At 40.3% G+C, this 24,101-nt stretch overlaps 1 protein-coding gene across 3 annotated transcripts in view; it reads right to left on the bottom strand.

Moving 5' to 3' along the window:
• The window catches only part of LOC105493508 (ribosomal RNA processing 15 homolog), a 49,068-nt gene extending 48,460 nt beyond the window's left edge, over nt 1–608 (bottom strand). For 2 of the 3 annotated variants that reach the window (XM_011761180.3, XM_011761182.3), the window contains exon 1: nt 434–607. In XM_011761180.3, coding sequence (XP_011759482.1) covers nt 434–572 — 139 coding nt within the window. In that variant the 5' untranslated portion in view covers nt 573–607. Of the gene's footprint in view, nt 1–433 lie in introns of all 3 variants that reach the window. The other variant, XM_011761181.3, reaches the window with a different exon arrangement.
• Nucleotides 609–24,101: the final 23,493 nt, after the last annotated feature.

Here is a 24,101-nt window from a genome sequence, read left to right as displayed (position 1 = left end):
AAAACATGCACACATCTACCGCCCAAGAAAAGTCAAGTACACCCCCTTCTCCCTCTTACCTCTTTTAACCTTTTGCTTCTTACACCCTATGAGACCCATTCTTCTCCTGTTTTCAAGTACCCTCTTCCTTTCACCCTTTGCTACTGTAAGTTTCTCGGTAGCTGCAGGTGTTCCACCCATTTTATTATAATTAATAATGGTGACCCTGAAAATACCTAGTAAAAGAATGTGGAAACTCAAAATTACAGTTGACAGCGTTCCTTCTCTGAACACGACTTCCCCAAGCCTCCTCACTAAGCCAAAGTCGCCCCTCTGAAGTGGTGCCAAGATAAAACCCAGGTGGCTAGCAGCAAATGCAGTCGCAAGCGCTGCTTGACACGAACTCAGCCCGGCCTTTCCTCCTAGACACCAAAGCTCAGCCCTACCACATTACCTTCGCTATCAGAAGTGTCTGTGACCTCGTCTTCCAGCACTGACGCTACGGCTCCGGTTACCATTTTCATCTTCTTCTTTGGGGTCTTTTTCAGATTTTCTTCCTCACTCACACGTGAGTCCGCAGCGGCGGCTGCCATTTTTCCGCGCCGGAAGCGTCACCTGACAGTTGCGTCCGGTGGCAACCAGAGGAACTTCTGCATTCAGTGCCGGTGACACAAGGTTCCGGGGCGGGGTCGTCTGGCCCGGAGTTCCGGGGGCGGAGCCTCAGAATGTGACAGAGAGAGCTCTGAATAGCCCGGTGTGTTTACGCGTAGTCGGTTCCAGGACGAAAATCAGTGGCTGAATGACCTCAGCCGACTCCTCCGCCAGCCTGGCGCGGTCCACTTTGATTTCCTCGCCTCGGCCGCTTCCCTTGTCTGCTGCCTTAATGTTGGTTTAGTGTCCTCCTCAGGTGTCTTACGGGCCCCCTGAACGCAGCAGCAGCTAGGACGCGGGACAGATCGGAATACGATCATATCCCCCCACCGAAGATAACCCGCTAGACCTTTCTTGCAAACCAAATAGACTCACTTTCTTTCCCTGGGGCGGGTGTTATGGAATCCAGCCGCACTGCATATTCCAGTAGATGTTTGTGTAGGAAATAAATATATATTCACATCCTAAAAATTCAATACAACATTTTAAAACTTGGTTTTGAATTTTTTTGTTTTCTAAGAGGGAGAGGGTCTCGCCGGGCGCGGTGGCTCACACCTGTAATCCCAGCACTTTGGGAGGCTGAGATAAGCGGATCGCTCCAGTCCAGGAGTCTGAGACCCGCCTGGCCAACATGGTGAAACCCAATCTCTACTAAAAATACAAAAATTAGCCAGACGCAGTGGCGAGTGCCTGTAGTCCCAGTTACTGGAGTAAACCTTTAAAAAGTGCAATTATTGACCGGGCGTGGTGACTCATGCCTGTAATTACAGCACTTTGGGAGGCCGAGGCGGGAGGATCACTTGAGGCTAGGAGTTAAGAGACCAGACTGGACAACATGGTGAAACCCCGTCTCTACTAAATATACAAAAATTCGCCTGGCATGGTGGTGCGCATCTGTAGTCCCAGCTACTCAGCTACTCAGGAGGCTGAGGTGAGAATCACTTGAACCCAGAGGCGCGGGCAGGGGTGCGGGGAGGGGCAAAGGTTGCAGTGAGCCGAGATGGCAAGTATGCTGGCTCCAGCCTGTAATCCTGGCTTCTCCAAGTCTGAAGATCACTTGAGTCCAGGAGTTCGAGGCTGCAGTGAGCCATGATTGCACTACTGCATTCCAGCCTGGGTGACAGAGTGAGACCCTGACTCTTGAAAAAATAAAAAGGGGTGCACTTTAGAGGTGCCCTTTAGGATGCTGCTGATGCCCAGAAGCACTCACCATCCTGCTCAGTGTGATCCTTTCATTGCCACTGTGTCCTGGTCTGGAACCTATTTTTTGCTGTCTTTCATAGCTAACGCTTGCTTTTGCCTAGGGCTAAATGTAAATTGGAACAAGGAGTTTCAAATAAAGTTGGGAATGCATTGGAGAAAGTTGTAGAGAAGGAAGCAAAGTGAAAAAAAAAAAAAATGGTTGCAGTGGTTCAATGGAAAACATGTTCCTGCATATTAAACACAAAGTTCCTGCATTAATGCTAGTGTTATTTAGTGATCAAGAAGTGATGTTTTGTGCATTTAACATGTTAATGTGAGTTTATGTATATATAGAAATTTTTGTGTGTTTAGCTGCAGTTTAAGAAATTGCATGGAGGGGAGGAATGGCAGATTTGTTACACATTCACATTTTTCTTCCTTTAAAATAATATAAAATAGGATCCAGGTTTTTATCCAGAAGTCTGATTTTCAGAAATTTATTACTGCTGTTAAGTTGGAGATACCTATGTTAGCTTATTTAGTCTTCACAATAAACTAATGAGTTAAGTACTATTATTTTTTCCATTTTATAGATGAGGAAACAGAGGCACAGAGTAAATAACTGCTGACTGTCACACAACCAGTACATGGCAGAATCACATTCAGACCCAAGCACTCCACTGCAGAGTCTGCTCAACCACTGAGTTGCACTGCCTATTCAGAGGGTTGTGCTTTAGCACTCAGCATACAGTCAGAATAGGCAACGAAAATTTCCTTTTTTCTTTCTGTTTTTTCTTTTTTAAAATTTTACTTTACATTCCGGGATACAAGTCCAGAACGTGTAGGTTTGTTACATAGGTATACATGTGCCATGGTTTTTTGCAGCACCTTTCAACCCATCATCTAGGTTTTAAGCACTGCATGCATTAGCTATTTGTCCTAATGCTCTCCCTCCTGTCACCCCACCCATCCCCAATTGCCCCTGGTGTGTGCTGTTCCCCTCCCTGTGTCCATATGTTCTCATTGTTCAGCTCCCACTTATGAGTGAGAATATGCAGTATGTGGTTTTCTGTTCCTGTGTTAGTTTGCTGAGGATGATGGCTTCTAGCTTCATCTATGTCCCTGCAAAAGACATGATCCCATTCCTTTTTATGGCTGCATAGTATTTCATAGTGTATATGTACCCACATTTTCTTTATCCAGTCTATCATTGATGGGCATTTAGATGGGTTTCATGTCTTCGTTATTGTAAATAGTGCTGCAATAAACATATGTGTGCATGTGTCTTTATAGTAGAATGATTTATATTTCTTTGGGTATATACCCAGTAATCGGATTGCTGGGTCAAATGATATTTCTGGTTCTAGATCCTTGAGGAATCACCACACTGTCTTCCACAATGGTTGAACTAATTTACATTCCCACCAACAGTGTAAAAGCATTCTTATTTCTCCACAGCCTCTTCCAGCATCTATTGTTTCTTGACTTTTTACTAATCACTATTCTGACTTGCATGAGATGGTATCACATTGTGGTTTTGATTTAGGCAACAGAAATTTCTAACAAACACTGGAATTCATGAATAAAAAATACATAGTTTCTGCTCTTACAATGAACCAAAATAATTGACAAGATTCAAACAGAATGCCCACTGTATGCCAGAAATAACTGAAGTCACCTATATGCTTGTGTGAGAATTTTACAGACAAACCTATGCTAGTTATCAGCTTATTGCCTCTTGGCTCTAAATTCATCCTTTTTGGCTGCTCTGTGAAAATTAAGCTGGGCTCTTAAATATTTTTATTTGCCTGAAGGTCAGATGTTCAGCTTTGTCAGTAGAGGGCATTAGAGTGACATTATAAGAGAAAGCGGTCATCTTCCTGGTTCCTATGTGCTTTTCTCTACAGACTCCTGTGGAAACTTCCCCAGCATCAGGGTGCTGAAGTGTACTTGTGCTCTCCTGTAGCACAGATGGCGTCTCCAGCATCTGACTCCTGAATGCCTCTAATAAGACACCTGCCCATCCACAGCTTTTTCTAGCACCTCAAAGGGAAATTTCAGGAAGGGGGATTTTTGAACGAGTTTTTTGGTTTTGCTTTTGTTTTTTAGAGATGAGATCACACTCTGTTGCCTATGCTGGAGTGCAGTGACATGATCTTGGCTCACTGCAGCCTCAACCTTATGGGCTTAAGTGATCCTCCCACCTCAGCCTCCTGAGTAGCTGGGACCACAGGTGCAAGTCACCCCACTGGCAATTTTCAACAAGTTCTGACAGGGCAGTATCACAGCAACTCCTCTGCCACCCCGTGAACCACAGCTGTGCTCTTCCATGAGAGCTGTATCTCAGCTGTAGGTAGGAAGATAGGCCTCTTCCTTGCATGCTGCATGTTACATAGTCACTGCTCCTTATATCTGCTATTACTATATTCTGTAGAGTTTACTTAACCTCTTACTAACAATCCCTTGTTACTTCAACCTTCTGATATAGCTAATGATTCTTTATATTAAATTATCCTATTCAAATTACTAGAGCAGTTTCTGTCTCCTAAGTGGCCCTGAATGATATAAATCTAGAAGGGGTGTTGTAATGAAAATATCAGTGCCCACATACCTTCTTTGCCTGCCTACAGCATGGTTAGAAAGTTTTACATGGAGTTTCTCATTTTGGGAAAGGCCAGAGGCAGGGTGGGTATGAGAGTTTCCTATTGAAATGCCAATATTTATAGAAGAATAACAGATAAAATATTTTTCTTCTGAATAATTTGTGCAGCTTGGCTGATATGAGTGCCTCGAAGAGGTCTAAACTAATAGACATGGAACAGAAAAGAGAGGGGGTAATTGCCCAGTGTATCCAGAGCAGGAGGGTGGTCCTCTAGGAAGGTCTGAGCATAAAGCTAACTTGATAGGAGCTCTGGACAGAGATTCTGGTTACAGAATAATTCTTGGGATTCTCTATATACATAGGATCTATGAAGGGAGAGAGTAAAGAGAAAGAAGACATCTCAGAATTATAGAGCTCCTAGTTGAGAAGGAACAAGAAAGAGAGATCAGGATAGAGAGTTATGAGAAGAGCAGTGCTAAGTCCCTAAACACTAGTGAAATAAAGTCCCCCAAAAAAGAGATTATCACTGATGTTAAATTCTGCTATAATCGGCCAGGCACGATGGTTCATGCCTGTAATCCCAGAACTTTGGGAGGCCAAGGCGGGCGGATCACAAGGTCAGGAGATCGAGACCTTCCTGGCTAACACGGTGAAACCCTGTCCACTTAACCTGGTGTGGTGGTGGGCGCCTGTAGTCCCAGCTACTCTCCGGAGGCTGAGGCAGTAGAATGGCGTGAACCCAGGAGGCGGAGCTTGCAGTGAGCCGAGATCTGGCCACTACGCTCTAGCCTGGGTGACACAGCAAGACTCCGTCTCAATGAGAAAAAAAAAAAAAAAAAAAATTCCATAGTCTCAGAGACAAAGGAAGCATACACAATTAACATACATTAATTAAATCTTACATGTAATTAACTTGACGCTATAATGGGAGACATAGAGAAAACTTTTAAAAAAAAGATATTTTCTGAAGTATAGACCAGATATTCTAAAGATGTTTGTTCCAACCAAAATTTCACTGGAATTAATTTTGAGAGGGAAGGAGCAGAGAGAGAGGTCTTGTTAAAATAATTGTCAGGTACAAAATAAGTAAAGGATAATTAAAAAAATAGAAAAAGAGTCTTGAGGCAAAGTTTGCCCATTCAGGTATTAGAATATACTATAAAGCTACAACAATTAAAATATACAGATCAAAACAAAAAATAAATGGAGATGAAATAAATCCTAGAATATGTAAATCTTAAAATATTATAAAGGAAGTATTACACGTAAAAGAATATATTATGCAAAAATTGTGTTAGCAAAATTGATGATTAGAAGAGAAAGAGGCTGGGTATGATGGCTCATGCCTGTAATCCCAGAACTTTGGGAGGCTTAGGCAGGAGGATTGCTTGGGCTCAGGAGTTCGAGACTACCCTGGTAACATGGCACAACCCTGTCTCTGCAAAAAACACACAAAAAATAAGTCAGGTGCGGTTGTGAGCACCTGTAGTCCCAGCTACTCAGGAGGTTGAGGTGGGAGGATGGCTTGAGCCCAGGAGGCAGAGGTTGCAGAGAGCTGAGATCATGCCACTGCACTGCAGCCTGGGTGACAAAGCCAGAACCTTTCTAAAAAATAATAAAAAACGAAAAGTTGATTAGCAATGAACTAATTAACTAATCGAGGGACTAGGAACACACATAAAAAAAGAGAAAAATATTAGATCCTCTTGTCTTACCCTAAAATTAATTTCAGGATTATGAAAATAAGCTGTATGAAAAAAAGAAAAATGAGTGACAATCTGATTTATCTGGATTGTAGAAACAACTTTCCAAGTTAAAGGTAAATAGAATATAAATGAATATAAGACAGAACATCAAGTTTGAAATAACTACATAACAAATTAATGGGACTTCGGCATGGATAGGACTTCTTTATCAAGATGGAGTAGTAGGGAGCAAATTTACCTTGTCACTTGAAACAACCCCAAATAGACAAAACCTATAGAACAACAGTTTTCAAGACACTGGACATTAGATAATGAAGCATAATAATCACTGAGAGATGGAAAGCAAATCAGGTGAGCCCCACAATTACCCCAGCATACCGCTTTGAGAAAATTTCCAGACCCTAGCAGAGAAAGCAGGGACCTAAGCTGAGCCTGGAAGCCTCTCCAAGTTGAAAAGATATAGCTGAGAGTCAGGAGAGACCAAGGTGACTAGAGTTGGAAGGGCAGAATACTAGAGAAGAGAGAGAGAGAGAACTCAAGAGATCTGCAAAGAGGCTCCCTTTGAAATTTAGGTGATTACTGACCCGTGCACACATGTGAGAAAACTACACAAGGCCAGAGAAAGAACCATGAGGAAAGATTAAAGGCAACAGTTGTTATCTATGCATACACAGGGCTGATTCTAGTCTCCATTCCCACTAGGCACTGGTTAGGGTACCTGTTAAAAACTATGAAGGTGTGAGATTTTTATCATACTTGCAAACTAACAGATAGCCTGCCATAATTTCATGATATTATATCATATCATAGGAGATATAAGACTCTCGAGTAGGAGATAAAGGGCAATTTATTTATTATTCTGGACAATAGCAGTAGAAGCACGTCAGCAATTCCCACAGTTACACAAAGAGGATCAGGTAACACCACTTCAGATAACTAACATCAGAAAACTAAGGCAGTAGGTTGCCTTATAGGAGAGGAACTTTAAGCTATTTACAATAGCATTAAAAATATGTGAAATACTTAGGGATAAAATACATAAAATACCTGTACACCAAACAATAAAAAGCATTGCTTAGCAAAATTAAAGAAGACCAAACTAAATGGAGATATACCATGTTCATGGGTCAGAAGACTTAAAATTATTAAGACGTTAATTCTTCCCAAATTGACCTATAGATTCAATGCAATCCCTATAAAACTTCCATCAGACTTCTTTGTAGAAGTTAATAAGTTTATCCTAAAATTTATATGGAATTTTAAATGATCTAGAATAGCAAAGAAACAACTTTGAAAAATAAGAGCAAATTTGAAGGCCTAACACTACCTGATTTCAAGACTTATGATAAGCCTGTGGTTATTAAAACAGTGTAGTATTAAATCAAGGTAGACAAACAGAACAATTAAACGGAATAGGGCATCAAGAAAAGACATCTATCTATGAAAAACTGATTGTTGACAAAGGTATAAAGTCAGTACAATGGAAAAAGGATAGTATTCTCAACAAACGTTCTTGGAACAATTGGTTATCCATATACCAAAAAAAAGAAAAGAGAAAAAAATAGGATATCTATTTACAAACAACTGTATTTCAATTTATACCTCACTCCATACATAAAAATTGACTCAAAATGGAATAGGCCTAAACAAAAAAAACGTGCAACTATAAAGCTTCTATAAGAAACACTGGAGAAAACCATTGTGTCCTTGGGTTAGGCAAAGATTTCCTAGGTACAACACCACAAGCATGATCTATAAAGGAACAACTGGTTAAATTGAACTTTATTAAAATTTAGAAACTGCTGTTTGGAAGACAAAGTGTAAAGAATGAAAAGACAGGCCACAGACGGTAGAAAATATTTGCAAAGCCTACATCTGATAAAAGATTGTGTCCAGGATACATAAAGAATTCTCAAATTCAATATTCACTTGAATATTAACACTTCACCAAAGAAGATATACCAATGGCAGATAACACATGAAAAGATGTTCAACAGGCGGAGCTTGCAGTGAGCTGAGATCCGGCCACTGCACTCCAGCCTGGGTGACAGAGCGAGACTCCGTCTCAAAAAAAAAAAAAGAAAAGAAAAGATGTTCAACATTGTAAGTCACTAAGGAAATGTAAAAAGAAAACCACATAATCAGATATGACCATACACCTTTTAGAACGGCTACAAATAAGAAGACTAACTACACTAAGCATGGATGAAGATGTGGAACAACCAGAGCTCTCATAGGCTGCTAGTGAGAATGCAAAATGGTCAACCAAAGGGAAGACAGGTGGTCAGCTTCTTAAAAAATTAAACATACTCGCCGGGCGCGGTGGCTCAAGCCTGTAAACCCAGCACTTTGGGAGGCCGAGACGGGCAGATCACGAGGTTAGGAGATCGAGATCATCCTGGCTAACCCGGTGAAACCCCGTCTCTACTAAAAAATACAAAAAAACTAGCAGGGCGAGGTGGCGGGCACCTGTAGTCCCAGCTACTCGGGAGGCTGAGGCAGGAGAATGGCGTGAACCCGGGAGGCGGAGCTTGCAGTGAGCTGAGATCTGGCGGCTGCACTCCAGCCTGGGCGACAGAGCGAGACTCCGTCTCCAAAAAAAAAAAAAAAAAAAAAAAAAAAAAAAAAAAAAAAAAAAAAAAATTAAACATACACTTACCACATGATCTAGCCATTCCATTCCACCCCTAGTTACTGACCCAGAGAAACATAAACTTAGTTTCATGTAAAGACTTCCAGGTAAATGTTCATAGCAGCTTCACTTATAATACATCCAAATTGAAAGCAACTGAAATATCCATCAATAGGTGAATAAATAAATAAATTGTGGTATGACCATGCAGTAGAGAGCAGTAGAGAGCTATACCCAACAATAAATAGGAACCAACTATTGATCTAAAGGAACTACAGGTGAATCTGAAAATAATTATGCCAGGAAAAAAAAAAGAGTGCATACTGTATGATTCCAGTTGTATTAAACTCTTTTTTTTGGGGGGGAGGTTTACAGGGTCTCACTCTGTCACCCAGGCAGTAGCATGATCATGGTTTACTGCAGCTTTGATCTCCTGGGCTCAAGTGATCCTCCTACTTCAGCCTCCCAAGTAGCTGGGATTACAGCAGTGCTACAGGCATGCACCACCACACCCAGGTAATTTTTGTATTTTTTGCAGAGACAGAGTTTTGCCATGTTGCCCAGGCTGGTCTTGAACTCCTGAGCTCAAGCAATCTGCCTGCCTCTGTCTCCCAAAGTGCTGGGATTACAAACATGAGTCACAGCACCTGGCCTTACACTCTTTACAAATATAAATTATTCTATGGTGGCAGAAATAAGATCAATGGCTGCTGGAGGGGTGGAGGGTTAGAAGGGCTACGAAGGGGCAGGGTTATGAGGCACAAGGAAACTTTTTGAAGCAATGGACATGTTTGTTATCTAGATTGTGGTGATAGTTTCCCGGTATAGATAGATAGATACCAGGAAATATAAAATAGCATACTTTAATATGTGCACTTTACTATAAGTCAGTTATGCCTTAATATAGCTGGTAAAAAAATATACAATTGATTAGGGAACTACACAAAATAAGAAATACAAACGTGAACCAAGTATGAGAAAACTGTATGACTACTCTAACAGATTAACACAAACTTGGTGTTTAAGCTTACCTTAAACTTACTCAAAACACTTACATTAGCCTACAGTGAGGCAAAATTATCTAACCAAAGCCATTTTGTAATAAAGTATTGAATAATCTCAGGTAAATTACTGAATACTGTGCTGAAAGTGAAAAACAAAATGGTTCTATGGGGTCCTAGTCCATTTTCTGTTGCTTTTAACAGAATATCTGAAATCTACTAATGTATAAAGAAAAGGGATTTATTTATTACAGTTATGGATGCTGAGAAGTCCACAGTCAAGGGGATATATATGGTGATGGCCTTCATACTGCTGGGAACTCTCTGCAGAGTCCCAAAGCAGCATAGGGCATCCCGTGCTGAGGAGGCTAGCTCAGGTCTCTCTTCCTCTTCTTAGAAAGCTATCAGTCCCATTCCCATGAAAACCCATTAATCCATGAAAGCAATAATCTATTAATCCAATAAGTCATAAGTGGATTAATCTATTTATGAGAGCTCTGACCTCATGACCCAATCATCTCTTAAAGGCCTCACCTTTCAATACTGCCACATTGGGGATTAAGGTTCAACATGAGTTTCCAAGGGGATAAACATTCAAACCATAGCATATGAGTACTTGAAGTACAGCTTCTACTGAATGCATATCACTTTCACACTATCATAAAGCAGAAAAATCCTAAATTGAACCACTGTAAATCTGGGACCATCTGTAAAAGGTAGCATTCACAGGTTCCAAGGATTAGGACATGGAGTCTTTGGGGCTATTATTCAGTTTACTATGATTTGTTTTAATTTGCTCAGTTTTAGGGACAGTGTTTTTAAAAAGCCCCTTTGGAACATTAAAAAAAAAAAAAAGATATCTTTCTTCTTTACCTTTACTTTCCTCTGGCACTGAACTCCTGTGTGTGATATAATTAAGACCCAGGCAGTGGCCTCATTATTACTAACCACACTGAGCCCTTTGTACTATATTTGATTGCCTCTTTAGAAACATCCCTGTAAATAAGAAAGGGACAGATGACATCATCTGGTTGGTGTTAAACAATGGAACAGGTGAATACTGGCAAGACTAATAGGCTTTATTTCATTTGAACAAATTACTCTTGGACTCCTGGTCTCAGAGCCTGCATTAGTGACACTGGTACTATCATGCATCGAGGAGACATATTCCACCTTGCATAAAACCCTTCCATTAAAAACTCACCTCGCTATGGGACTTAACTGTCTTTTAGGCAGTATTCATCAGCAATGACAAGATTGCCCAGCATTTCTGAATGACCAAGCGAACAAAGGAGAAAAGTGGACTACCTTTATCCCGCCAGACTTTCAGACTTTTCTTTCTGCCAGTAGAAAGTGTATCCCAAGTTGTGTACGAGGAACTACCACTTCATTTCATTGTGACAGTTAACCCCAACCTGTGTCCCTAATAGACCACAGACACAACTGAAAGAGGCCTCAAGAGTGCAGTCTTTTTATTCCACTCTTCTGAAGTTGAGTGGCCACGTGATCCAGGACCAGTGATTATTTGTCCAGTGATAAAGTCTCACGGTCCAGCCTTCCTCAAAATGCCATTCATTCATTTGACAAATATTCAATGATCCTTGTGCCAAGTTCTCTTTCTTGTTTACTTTTTTATTCTTTTGGGTATACAGTACGTATATATATTTATGGGATACATAAGCTATTTTGACACTGTCCTACAGTATGTAATAATTACATCAGAGTAAATGGGGTTTCTATCACCTCAAGCATTCATCATTTCTTTGTGTTACAAACATTCCAATTGTACTCCTTCAGTTATTCTGAAATGTCCAACAAATTATTGCTAACTGTAGTGACTCTGTTGTGCTATCAAATACTAGATCTTATTCATTATATCTAACAATATTTTTGTACCCATTAACCACCCCCATTTCTCCCCTACCCCAAATCCTTCCAGCCTCTGGCAACCATCGTTCTACTCTCTATGTCTATGAGTTCAACTGTTTAATTTTTAGCTCCCACAGATGAGTGAGAACATGCAAAGTTTGTCTTTCTGTACCTGGATTCTTTCACTTAACATAATGTCCTACAGTTCCATCCATATCGTTGCAAATGACAGGATTTCGTTATTTTTACAGTTGAATAGTATTCGATTACGTGTATGTATCACATTTTCTCTGTTGATTTATCTGTTGATGGACACTTAGGTTGATTCCAAATCTTGGCTATTGTGAATAGTGCTACAATAAACATAGGAATGCAGATATCTCTTCAATATACTGATTTCCTTTCTTTCGGGTATATGCCTAGTGCTAAGTTATTTTTAGGCACTGAGAATTTCTAGCAAGACAGACAATTCCTTGTTCTTATGATGCTTAGCTTCTATGTTTGAGGGAGACAACAAATAACCAAGTAAATTTTAAAAATAGAACAAATTGCTGCAGATAGCAGTATCAGGAAGATAAAACAGAGTAGTAGAATAGAGAATGTTTTGTGGACTGAAGGGTGAATAGTGTGGGACACTTTAGCTCAGTGGTCCCCAAATTTTTTGGCACCAGAAACTGGTTTCATGGAAGACAGTTTTTCCACTGGTGAGGGATTGTTTCAGGATGAAACTGATCCACCTCAGATCATCAGGCATTAGTTAGATTCTCATAAGGAGAGCACATCCTAGATCTCTCGCATGCACAGTTCACAATAGGGGTCCTGCTCCTGTGAGAATCTGATGCTGCAGCTGATCTGACAGGAGCTGGAGCTCAGGCAGTAATGCTCACTCACCCATTGCTCACCTCCTGCTGTGCAGCCCAGTTCCTAACAGGCCACAGACCAGTAGAGGTCCATTACCCTGGGGTTGGGGACTCTTGCTCTAGATGGAGGTCAGAGATGCTCTCAGGAGGTGACGTTTGAACTGATACAGGAGTGGTGTGATTGAAATGGCCATGTGAAAATCTAGGACAGAATTTTCCAAGAGAAGGCGATGAATCCCTTTAAGGAGGAAAAGACAGCGTAAGGAATAGTGAGCAGGAGAAGTGGGGTGCACATTGATGGGAAAGGGAAGAGGAGAGTCCACGGCCAGTGTGCTCTTGAGGGCCCTGGTAAGGACATTCAACTTTGCCCCAAGAGACCTAGGGAGCCATGGAACTATTTTACACAGGGTAATGACAGGAAAGAACTCATTTCTGAAAGGCTCTTAGTTTTGTTGGAGAATGTGGGGGTCAGAGTGTAAACACACAGACCAGTTAGGCCATTGTGGAAGCCTAATGTGGAAGACCATGGTGGCTTAGACTAGGGCAGAGATAAATAAAAGTGGAAACCTGACACAAACTGTTGTTGATGAGTTGAATATGAGAAGGAAAGAATTAAAAATGACACCTAGGTTTTTGACTTTACAGCTAGATGGATGATGGTGCATTTGCTAGTATGGGAAAGGCCATAGAAGAACAGCTTTTGTGAGGAAAAGCAAAAGTGTCTGACTTGTTAGGTTTAAGGTCTTGACATCTGTTTTAGTCTGCTTGGGCTACTACAACAGAATGCCATAGACTAGGTGGCTTATAAACAACAGACATTTTTCATTTTTCCCACGATTCTGAAAGCTGAGAAGTCTAAGATCAAAGTGTCTGGGGAGGGCTCAATTCCTGGTTTATAGACAACTGTCTTCTTGCTGTGTCTTCACATAACACAAGGGGTGAGGAAGCTCTCTGGGGTCTCTTTTATAAGGGCACTTATTCCAGTTGTAAGGGCTCTGCCTACCAACAACCCCACCTCCAAATACCATCACATTGAGAGTTAGGATTTCCACATATGAATTTAGGAGGGACATAAACATATAGTCTATAGAATCATCTAAGTAAAGATATTGATTAAGTAACTGGATCCCAAGGGAGAGACCGGGGCTAGAGATAATAGGTATAAAAGATGACACCTCCATATTGATGGTTTTTAAAGCTGAGAAAATGAAGGAGGTTTTACAGGAAGAAGAAGAAAAAGAAGCCAAAGTCCAGTTAGCAGGAACTGCAATATTTAGAAGTAGAGGAGACAACATATGAAAGTGTACATAAAGAGCAGAACGAATTATGACATAAGGGAAGCCAGAGAACAAGTTTCAAAAGGAAGCAAAGATTTTGTTAAATGCTATTGTGAGGCCAAGCTAGGTGAGGATAGGGGTGTGTCCATTAGATTTTATTTAAGTGAAAATTATTAAGGAATTTGTCAAATGTCTGGTAGAATAATGGGAAAGAAAGTTATGGTAGAAGGGCTAAACAATAAATAAAACCTTCAGTTTCCAACAATATAATGAACCAGATGTGCAAAGAAAAGCCTCTTGATATGGAACACCTATAAATAGTTGCCTAGCTTTTCTTGGGGGATGGGGTGGTGCTCAATAGTCATGTATTGAATAAAATGAATGGCTCCAGGCTTTGCCAGATGTCCTGAAGTAAGCACAACATCTAATGCCCGGCTCCTCTCTTTTTGTCAACCTCTATGGTTTCGTTAAAAACTCAGACCTAGAGTTGCATCAGGCTTTCAGTCCCTTCTCCTGAATTGCATAATTCTTTGAATTTCTCTGAATCTCTGTTTCTTCTCCTGTAAAAGGGGGATGACCTCATCTATCTCAGAAGCTTATGAGTGGTAGGTGGCTTATTTCGCAGACATGATACTCTCTGAAGTCCACATTGTCATGATCAGATACTACACTGCTAAACCTGGCAGTCTGCTGGGCGCTTATATCTCCTTACGGGTATATAGAGCCCTGTTTTTGCTTGGCTATGCCAGGAACCCAAAACTCAACTTTGTGGAGTCCCACGAAGCTCCTGGCTAGAGCAGCCCTGAGTTTTCTGATGAGCTGCAGCCTAAATCATTAGCTGCTGCAATGGTGAGAGGAGAGGCTTTTCTTGAGTAAAGCAGATCGGGTGGGCTAGACCATTTTGTAACACTTCTCAATAGCCATCAGAAGCTAAGATTGTCAGTGCTGCATTTACTGAGTACTTACTATACCAGGAAATATACATAGGTTCTTAATATCCTCATTTTACAGATGAGGATATATTTTGGGTCAGAAAGAGTGAGATGCCCTGAGCCATGATTTCAGTTCTATCAGTTTTTGCTTCATTTATTTTCCCTCCTTCCTTCCTTCCTTCCTCCCTTCCTCCCTCCCTCCCTCCCTCCCTGCCTCCCTCCCTCCCTCCCTCCCTCCCTTCTTTCCTTCCTTCCTTCCTTCCTTCCTTCCTTCCTTCCTTCCTTCCTTCCTTCCTTCCTTCCTTCCTTCCTTCCCTCCTTCCTTCCTTCCTTCCTTCCTTCCTTCTTTTTTGAAACAGGGTCTCACTCTGTCACCCAGTGCACCAGTGCAGTGATGCAATCTCGGTTCACTGCAACCTCCACCTTCCAGGCTCAAGCGATCCTCCCACCTCAGCCTCCCAAGTAGCTTGGACTACAGGCATGTGCCACTACACTCGGCTTATTATTATTATTATTATTATTATTATTATTATTATTATTTGGTAGAGATGGGTTTTCTTCATGTTGCCCAGGCTGGTCTCGAACACCTGAGCTCAAGTGATCTGCCACCTTCAATCTCCCAAAGTGCTGGCATTGCAGGTGTGAGCCACTGCACCCAGCCTTTATTTATTTTGAGTCTCTATTGTTTGGTGTAGACACATTTAAGATTGTTATATTTTCCAGGTGAATTAATTATTTTATCATTACATAATACTTTTCTTTATATCTAGTGATTTTCTTTGTTCTGAAGTCTACTTTACCTGATATTAATAGAGCTCCTTTGGGTTTTTTCAAAAATATTTACATAGTATACCTCTTTCCTTCCTTTTATTTTCAACCTACATATGAAGTATTTGAATTGAGATTTTTTGTGGCCAGCATATTATTGAATCACATTTTTAAACCTACTCTGTCAACCTCTGTTTTTAAAATAGGTTTATTTAGACCATTTGTATTTAAAGTAACTATTGGCTGGATGCCATGGCTTATGCCTGCAATCCCAGCACTTTGGGATGCTAAAGTAGGAGGATCACTTGAGGTCAGAAGTTTGAGCCCAGTCTGGGCAACATAGTGAGACCCCATCTCTACAAAAAATTTAAAAATTAGCCAGGCATTGAGGCACGTGCCTGTATTCCTGGCTACTCAAGAGGCTGAAGCAGAAGGATTGCTTGAGCACAGGAATTCAAAGTTGCAGTGAATTATGATCATACCACTGTACTCCAGCTTGGGCAACAGAGTGAGACCCTGTCTCAAAGAAATTTAAAAAAAAAAACTATTGATATGCAAAGGTGTACATTTGCCATTTTATTATTTGTTTTCTCTTTGTTTCTTATTTTTTTCTATTTCTCTTTTCTTACCTTTCTGTGGGTTACTTTAAAATTTTTGGGGATTCCCTCCTGACTTTTTATAGTACTTTGGATATATCATATTATATAGTTTTCTTAGTGCTTGTTCAAGGTATTATAACAGACATACATAACTTCCCTATCCACTGATATTGAAACTTTACCACTTGGAGTGAAATGTAGAAACCTTACTTCCACTTAGGTTTCTTTACCTGCCACACTTTTTAAGTATAATTGTCTTAAGTATTTCCTTTATACTCATTGAGCACCACATCATATAACATTTAAAAAAATTGTACTTCAACCATAAAATATGATTTAAGAAACTCCTGAGGATAGTCTAATATATTTACTCCTATTTTAGCCATTCCAATGTTCTTCCCTTTCTAAAATTTCAGGCTTTCTTGTGTTACCATTTTCTTTCTGTTTAGAGAACTTCCTCTAGCTGTTCTTTAAAGAAGGACTTGCTAGAAACAATTTGTCTAAGTTTTTATTCTGAAAATGTCTTTATTCCCCCTTCATTTCTAAAGGATGTTTTCATCGGAAACAGAATTTGCAGCTGACAGTTCTTTTTCCTCAGTTATTAAAAAGTGTTGTGCCATTACCTTTTGGCCTTGATGGTTTGAAATGAGACACACTTGCTGTTGTTTGAATTGATGTTCCTGTATATAGAATGAGTAATTTCTCTCTGGTTGATTTTAAGATTAAAAAAATTTTTGGTCTTTAGTTTTTCGAATTTAACTATGATGTCTCTTGGAGTTGATTCCTATGGGTTTATCCTTACTAGGGTTTGCTCACCTTCTTGAATCTGTAGATTTAAGTCTTTCACCACATTTGGAAAGTTTTCAGCCATTATTTTCTTGAATTATTTTTTTCAATCTCCTTCCCTTTCTCTCCTTTTTTTTCAAGTTCAATGATTCATCTTCTGTTACTTCTACTCTATTATTGAACACATCCAGACAATTTCTTGGGATTTTATTTGGCTATTGTATTTTTAAGTTCTATAATTTCCATTTCTCTCTCTCTCTCTCTCTCTCTCTCTCTGTAACTTCTATTTCTTTGCTGAGATTTTTCTATTTTTTCATTTGTTTCAAAAAATCATAAATACTTGTTTGAGCATTTTTATAATGCCTCTTTTAAAAGTTTTTATCAGATGATCCAACATCTGGTTTTTGGTGTTGGAGTCTATGGACTGCCTCTTTTCATTCAAATTGTGGTTTCACTCATTTGTGCTATGACAAGTTTTATGGTTTGAATGTGTCCACCAAAGTTCATGTGTTGGAAACTTGATCCTCAGTGTGGCAGTGCTGGGAGAAGGGGCCTGACGGGAGGTTTTTGAGTCATGAGGAAACTGCCCTCACGAATGGATTAATGCCATTATCATGAGCATGGGATCCTTATAAAAGGACAAGTTTAGTTCCCTCTTGCTCTCTCTGTCACCCTTTCTTTCCCTCTTGCCTTCTGCTGTGTGATGACACAGCAAGAAGACCGATGCCAGATGCTGGCCCCTGAATCTTGGACTTCCCAGTCTCCAAAACTGTAAGCCAATAAATTTCTGTTTATTATAAATCCCCCAGTCTCAGGTATTCTGTTAAACAGAACAAAACAGACTAAGACAATGAGTAATTAATTTTTTTTTTTTTTTTTGAGACAGGATCTCTCTCTGTTGCTCAGGCTAGAGTGCAGTGGTACAATCATAGGTCACCTGCAGCATCAAACTCCTAGGCTCAAGTGATCCTCCTACCTCAGCCTCCCAAGTAGCTGGGACCACAGGTTCATACCACCACATTTGGCTAATTTTAAAATTTTTTTTTGTAGAGACAAGGTCTCACTACGTTGCCTAGGCTGGTCTCGAACTCCTGAGCTCAAACTATCTTCCTGCTTCAGCCTCCCAAACTGCTAGGATTACAGGTGTGAGCTACTGCACCCAGGCAGGTGATTTTCTAAATTGTATTTTGGACTGCTTAGATACAATGACTCTAGACCCTGTTAAAAATTTTGGATGTCATATTATGAGATTCTGGATCCTATTTAATTTTCTTTCGTTAGCAGACAGTCCCCCTGTTAAGGTGGAACATAAGAGCCAAGTAGCTGTGTGCGCTCATTTACCCACTGGACTTTACTAATACCACCCTAGCAATTAGAACACTGACTCATACCACCAAATGCTTCTGAGTAGAGGGGTAAGCTCAGCTTCCTATTGGACCATACTGACTCCAAGGAGGAAAGACATGGTGATCTGACACAAGCTTTGTTGTGCAAGGCCCAAGTGATACTAAGCCTTTTTGCTGCCAGGTGGGGTGGAGGCTCAGCTATTTGCTGGGCTCTACTGACACTATCTTGGTGAGGGAATTAGAGCGCCACCTGGCAGAGCAAGGCATGGAAGACTTGCCCCATTCAGTGTTTTACATCACCTGGCAGGGTAATCAAAGCATCAAAGCACTACCTGCTTCTATTAGGCAGTGAATTGAAAATCAATTGTCTATTCTCCCTGAATACTTCTGGGCAGGGAAATTAGAGTGCTTCTGTGGGACAGAATGGGGATGGGTCAGAGAGAACATCTGCTTCCTACTGAGAGTCAAGTCCTATTCATGAATAACCACATCTAAATCTCTGAGGATAGAGTATTAGCACTGGTATTTAAAAAAACAAAAACAAACAAAAAACCCAGCTTATTCTAATGTACAGTGAAGGTGAGAGCCCTAGGTCTACATGAATGCTGAAGTCTTCGAAGTGGACAACAGGTGCTAGTATTCCTAATGAATAGGTGCTGAGACTGAAGGATGATACTATAAGACAAATATGGATTAGACACTTCAGAGAAGCCTTCGTTTTCAAAGAGGAGAAGACTGGCAAAGAGAAACATGAAGAATAGTTGATCTATCTTAGGTGTGGCAGTAAAAGAAAAAACAGCCTAACTGTGAAAGAGCTCTAAGGCCAACCAAGTTCCAGTTGAACAAGGATGTGGAAGGATTTCTGAAAGAAGAGGTTGGGAATTTGCCGATGGAAGATTTTGGTTGATGTAGGAAATAGTAGATGAGTTTGCAAGGACAGGGAGTAGAAATATTGGATCACTTTAGAGATTTTTCCAAGCAGCAGAGGACAAGTGTCTAGGTGAAAATGGATGACCTAGGAGACTTCAAGTGGTGATTTACGGAAACTGGGAGATGCATGTGATGGTAATACTGAGTGTCAACTTGATTGCATTGAAGGATACAAAGTATTGATCCTGGGTGTGTCTGTGAGGGTGTTGCCAAAGGGGATTAACATTTGAGTCAGTGGGCTGGGAAAGACAGACTTACCCTTAATGTGGGTAGGCAACATCTAATCAGCTGCCAGCATGGCTAGAATATAAGCAGGCAGAAAAATGTGAAAAGAGAGACAGGCCTATCCTCTCAGCCTACATCCTCCTGTGCTGGGTGCTTCCTGCCCTGGAACATTAGACTCCAAGTGCTTCAGTTTTGGAACTCTGACTGGCTCTCCTTGCTCCTTGGTCTGCAGATGGCCTATTGTGGGACCTTGTGATCATGTGAGTTAATACTTAGTAAACTCCCCTTTATATACATATATCTATTCCATTATATACATATATCTATTCCATTAGTTCTGTCCCTCTAGAGAACCCTGACTAATACAATGCAATAATGATGGAGTTCATCTCATCATCAGTTAATGGAACGTGGTCAAAATTCAGATACAGTTGAACGTCTTTCTTTGGGAGATATGAGGTCATGAAGCAACTATGAAATCCTATGGTAGCCTATGGGCCAGGCCATCTCACCTGAGAAAGATGGTGTGATGACTTGGGGGTGGCACTTTTCCACACATTCTTGGCCTCCCTGTGTTGCAGCCTTGGAGTAACCCCCCTCTCCCTGTTCTCAGTCCACAGGAAATTTCTCTCCTCTCCTTTGTCACTCTTAAAGGCATTCTTCTCTCTTCCAAAACTTCTCAAACACATAATCTCTTACAGTGAGTTCATGATTTTACAAAAACTTGAAGAGTACCAGATTTCAGACAGCTCATTTACAACTCTGCACAAGTCACAAGGTCAGGGAAATACAAAGGTCTAGTTATCTACTTAAAACTGAAAAGGAGGGAGGGGTTAGAGAGCAAAATACAAATTCATATCTCCAAATTATTATCCAGATTCCTCTTGCAGGAAATATTTAGTTCAGGCAAGTGTTGAGAACCATAGTTATTATAAGGAATCTTTACAGCATTACTGGGATTTGAAATCATCTTATGTACTTGTTAATATCTTTCAATAAAAAGAAATTGTTAGGTACCTTTTATATGCCAGACACTATTCTAGGTGAGGACACAGAGCCCAACCACAGATGAGCTTGGGACAAACTAAGATAATTTTTTTTTTTCTCACTCTGTCACCCAGGCTGGAGTGCAGTGGCACAATCTTGGCTCATTGAAACCTCTGCCTCCTGGATTCAAGTGATTCTCCTGCCTCAGACCCTGAGTAAATGGGATTACAGGTGTGTGCCACCATGCTCGGCTAATGTTTTTTGTGTGGTTTTTTTTTATATTTTTAGTAGAGACAGGATGTCACTATGTTGGCCAGGCTGGTCCTGAACTCCTGGCCTCAAGTGATTCACCTGCCTCAGCCTCTGAAGTGCTGAGATTACAGGTGTGAGCTATGGTTCCCGGCCTTTATTGTATTTTTTTTTACAATAAAATAATAAATTTTCATTATAAGAATTTTGAAAAAGTTGCTTATGGAGGAAAAAACTTTACATTTATTTATATTTAAATATAACATGGATCATAATTGTGGTATACTACTTATATCCTAAATATTGTGACATGAGAATTTTTATTTTATTTTATTTTTCAATAGCTTTAGGGGTACAAGTAATTTTTAGTTACACTGATGAATTATACAGTGGTGAAGTTTGGGCTTTTAATGTCAACCCAATAGTGTACATTGTACCCAACAAGTGATCCTTTTCGCTCTCTTTCTCTCTTTCTCTCTTTCTTTCTTTCTCTCTTTCTCTCTTTCTCTCTTTCTCTCTTTCTTTCTTTCTCTCTTTCTCTCTTTCTTTCTCTCTTTCTCTTTCTTTCTTTCTTTTTTCTTTTTTTTTCTCTTTCTTTCTTTCCTTTTTTTTTTTCTCTTTTTTTTTGTGACAAAAAATATGTGTGAGACAGGGTCTCACATTGTCACCCAGGCTGGAGTGCAGTAGTGTGATCTTGGCTCACTGCAACCTCTGCCTCCCAGGCTCAAGTCATCCTCCCATCTCAGCCCCCAGTAGCTGGGACTACAGGTGCATGCCACCATGCCTGGCTAATGTCTTCATATTTTTTGTGGAGACAGAGTTTTGCCATATTGTCCAGGTTGGTCCTGAACTCCTGGGCTCAAGAGATCTGCCCACCTCGGCCTCCACAGTGCTGGGATTACAGGTGTGAGCCATCAGACCTCACCCAATAGGTGATTTTTTTTTTAATCCCTCACCTCTCTCTCACCCTCTCAGCTTCTCTTCTTCTTCTAACAATAATAATAATAATAGAGAGGAGGCCTTTTGTTACGCTGCCTAGGTTGGTTTAGAACTCCTGAGGTCAAGTGATTTGCCCCCTTGGCATCCCACGGTGCTGGCATTACAGGCATGAACCATCACGCCTGCTCTTCTCCCTGCTTCTGGGTCTCCAATGTCCATTATACCATGACATAAGGATGAGGACTTCTGTCATTAGATTTTCTTCCCTTTTACTGCAGTATTGCCCAAACTAAAGTATGATTTTCTCTCAGTACCTGGAGAGGATGGTAAGCACAGAGGACTAATGCTATTACCCTATAGATTTTTTTCAGTTTTTTTTTTTCTTATCTAATTTGTGAGTATTGGCTACACTTACTAGGATCAAAATATCAACTCAACAAGAAGCACCATGCACCACTCAGCCCTCAGCGTTCTTTGTCTAAGAAAGTCGGTATTCTGTTGGCGGAATTTCTGATTCACAGATGGGTAGTGACAGGAAACTTGAAGTTTTGACAATTCAGAAATTTGTTTAGCTTCCCAGGCTTGATCTGAACACTTGCTGCCTAGGAGTAAGATAACAACATTTCTATTTTCAGAATAATCCTTGACCTGAACAGAAAGGGATCACAACATGCAGTGCTTCTAGTTAAGCAGCTCCTGAGGTGAGAAAGATTAGGGAATTAATCACCAAAAGACAAACTTGTTTATTCTTAACAAGGGAATTTATTTTTTTGTTCCCTCTTATGACCATACTAAAGTCAGAGAAGACCAAACGAAAATATGTAATCTTGTGGATTTCTTTCTTATAAGTATAGAATTTTAATGTCTGAGAAGTCTTTAGCTATATGTTAATAAGAGACTCAGGTGGGTTGAGACAAATATGCCCAAGGCCACCTAGGAGGAACTGTCCAGCACTCACATGTCTAACTCGTATGTCTGAGCTCTTTCCTCTGCACCATATTGCCTCTCTGTGGCTAACAAGTTTAGCCTTTTCAGACTTTCTTCCAGCCTCTAATGACATATTAACTTTCCAGTTTCTTGAACTTCACTACCTTGAGGAGTTGTTGTGGTATTGATAGGAAGAACTTTCCTCAAGCAAAATACAGGATGGATGAGGTGACTCACGCCTGTAATCCCAGCACTTTAGGAGGCCGAGGCGGGTGGATCACCTGAGATTGGGAGTTCTAGACCAGCCTGGTCAACATGGCGAAACGCATCTCTACTAAAAATATAAAAATTAGCCGGGCATGGTGGTGCATTCCTGTAATCCCAGTTACTCGGGAGGCTGAGGCACGAGAATCATTTGAACCCAGGAGGCAGAGGTCGCAGTGAACAGAGATTATGCCACTGCTCCCCAGTCTGGGCAAAAAAAAAAAGAAAAGAAAAATGGCGATAGTCATGTATTTCATCAAGACTCATTTTAGGCATTATTACAACACATGAAAAATGGGCATTATTACAATAAATACCTTTTTAATTTTTAATTTTTTTGTAGAGATGGTTTCTTGCTATATTGCCCAGACTGGTCTCGAACTCCTGAGCTCAAGTGATTCTCTCACCTCGACCCCCCAAAGTACTGGGATTACAGGCATGAGTCACTGTGCCCAGCTATTATACAACAAATACTTTCAAAGTAAGCTATAGCACATTGCCTAATTTAAAAAAAAAAAAAAAAAAAAACTTTGGTCATTTTGCCATTTAAGATAAAGTTAATCAAATGAAAGTAGAAAACCTAAAATTTAATTTTCTTAAGAAGGAAACTAGACACAATTGGGTATTGACTTCATCAAACTCATTGCACTAGGACCTTGGCACTGTACGGGATAAAATGGAAGAAGAATGTTGACATTTGCAATAGAATTTAGAGCAAGATTCACCTTAAAGAAGATGTCTCTATGAAGCAATTGGCTCTCAGAGGCTGGATTCGGATGTGCTGATCCAGATACGTACCTACAAGACTTGGTTGTAATGGGTACCACTGATTTTGTTACTATATGTGTCTACTCACATATGTTTATGAGGGGGTCTTTTTATGTTGTTTATGAAACATTGCTGGCTTTAAGGAAACCTTAGTGTTCTTGCTAAATGAAAGATTTTTTGTCTCAGTGCCAATATTATTTCTGCACTTGACATTTAATATGATTAACTATTGTAAAATTATATATTTGGAATGGCTTTGGATAAGAAGCAGCTTCTAAATGTCTACCTAGCCAATAGACTTTTAAATACAAAGAACACTAATAGAATCCCTGGGGCTGGAATCTCACATTTAGAAAACCACCAGTAATATTCTTACTAATTTTTGAGGATCCATTGATGATCTGTGTCTCACTCACAAGACAGCCAACAAGAATGAAATAGTGTATTTTTTACTTTACAGAGAAATTTAGTAATGGCCCAATTATGTTCTCTAGTAAAAGGTCTCTCTAATTAGTGGATAAAAGTTGCAGGGAAGCTATGACCTTTTGTTCCTTCTTTTACTAATGGAAAAGGCCTTGTACTGTGTGAGGGTGGGCATAATAAAATTGTACTGCAACCCACT

The sequence above is a fragment of the Macaca nemestrina genome, chromosome 1, assembly GCF_043159975.1.
Source record: "Macaca nemestrina isolate mMacNem1 chromosome 1, mMacNem.hap1, whole genome shotgun sequence".
NCBI lineage: Eukaryota > Metazoa > Chordata > Mammalia > Primates > Cercopithecidae > Macaca > Macaca nemestrina.
The sequence above is the reverse complement of the archived record's forward strand: the minus strand, read 5'-3'. Positions and strand labels throughout refer to the sequence as shown.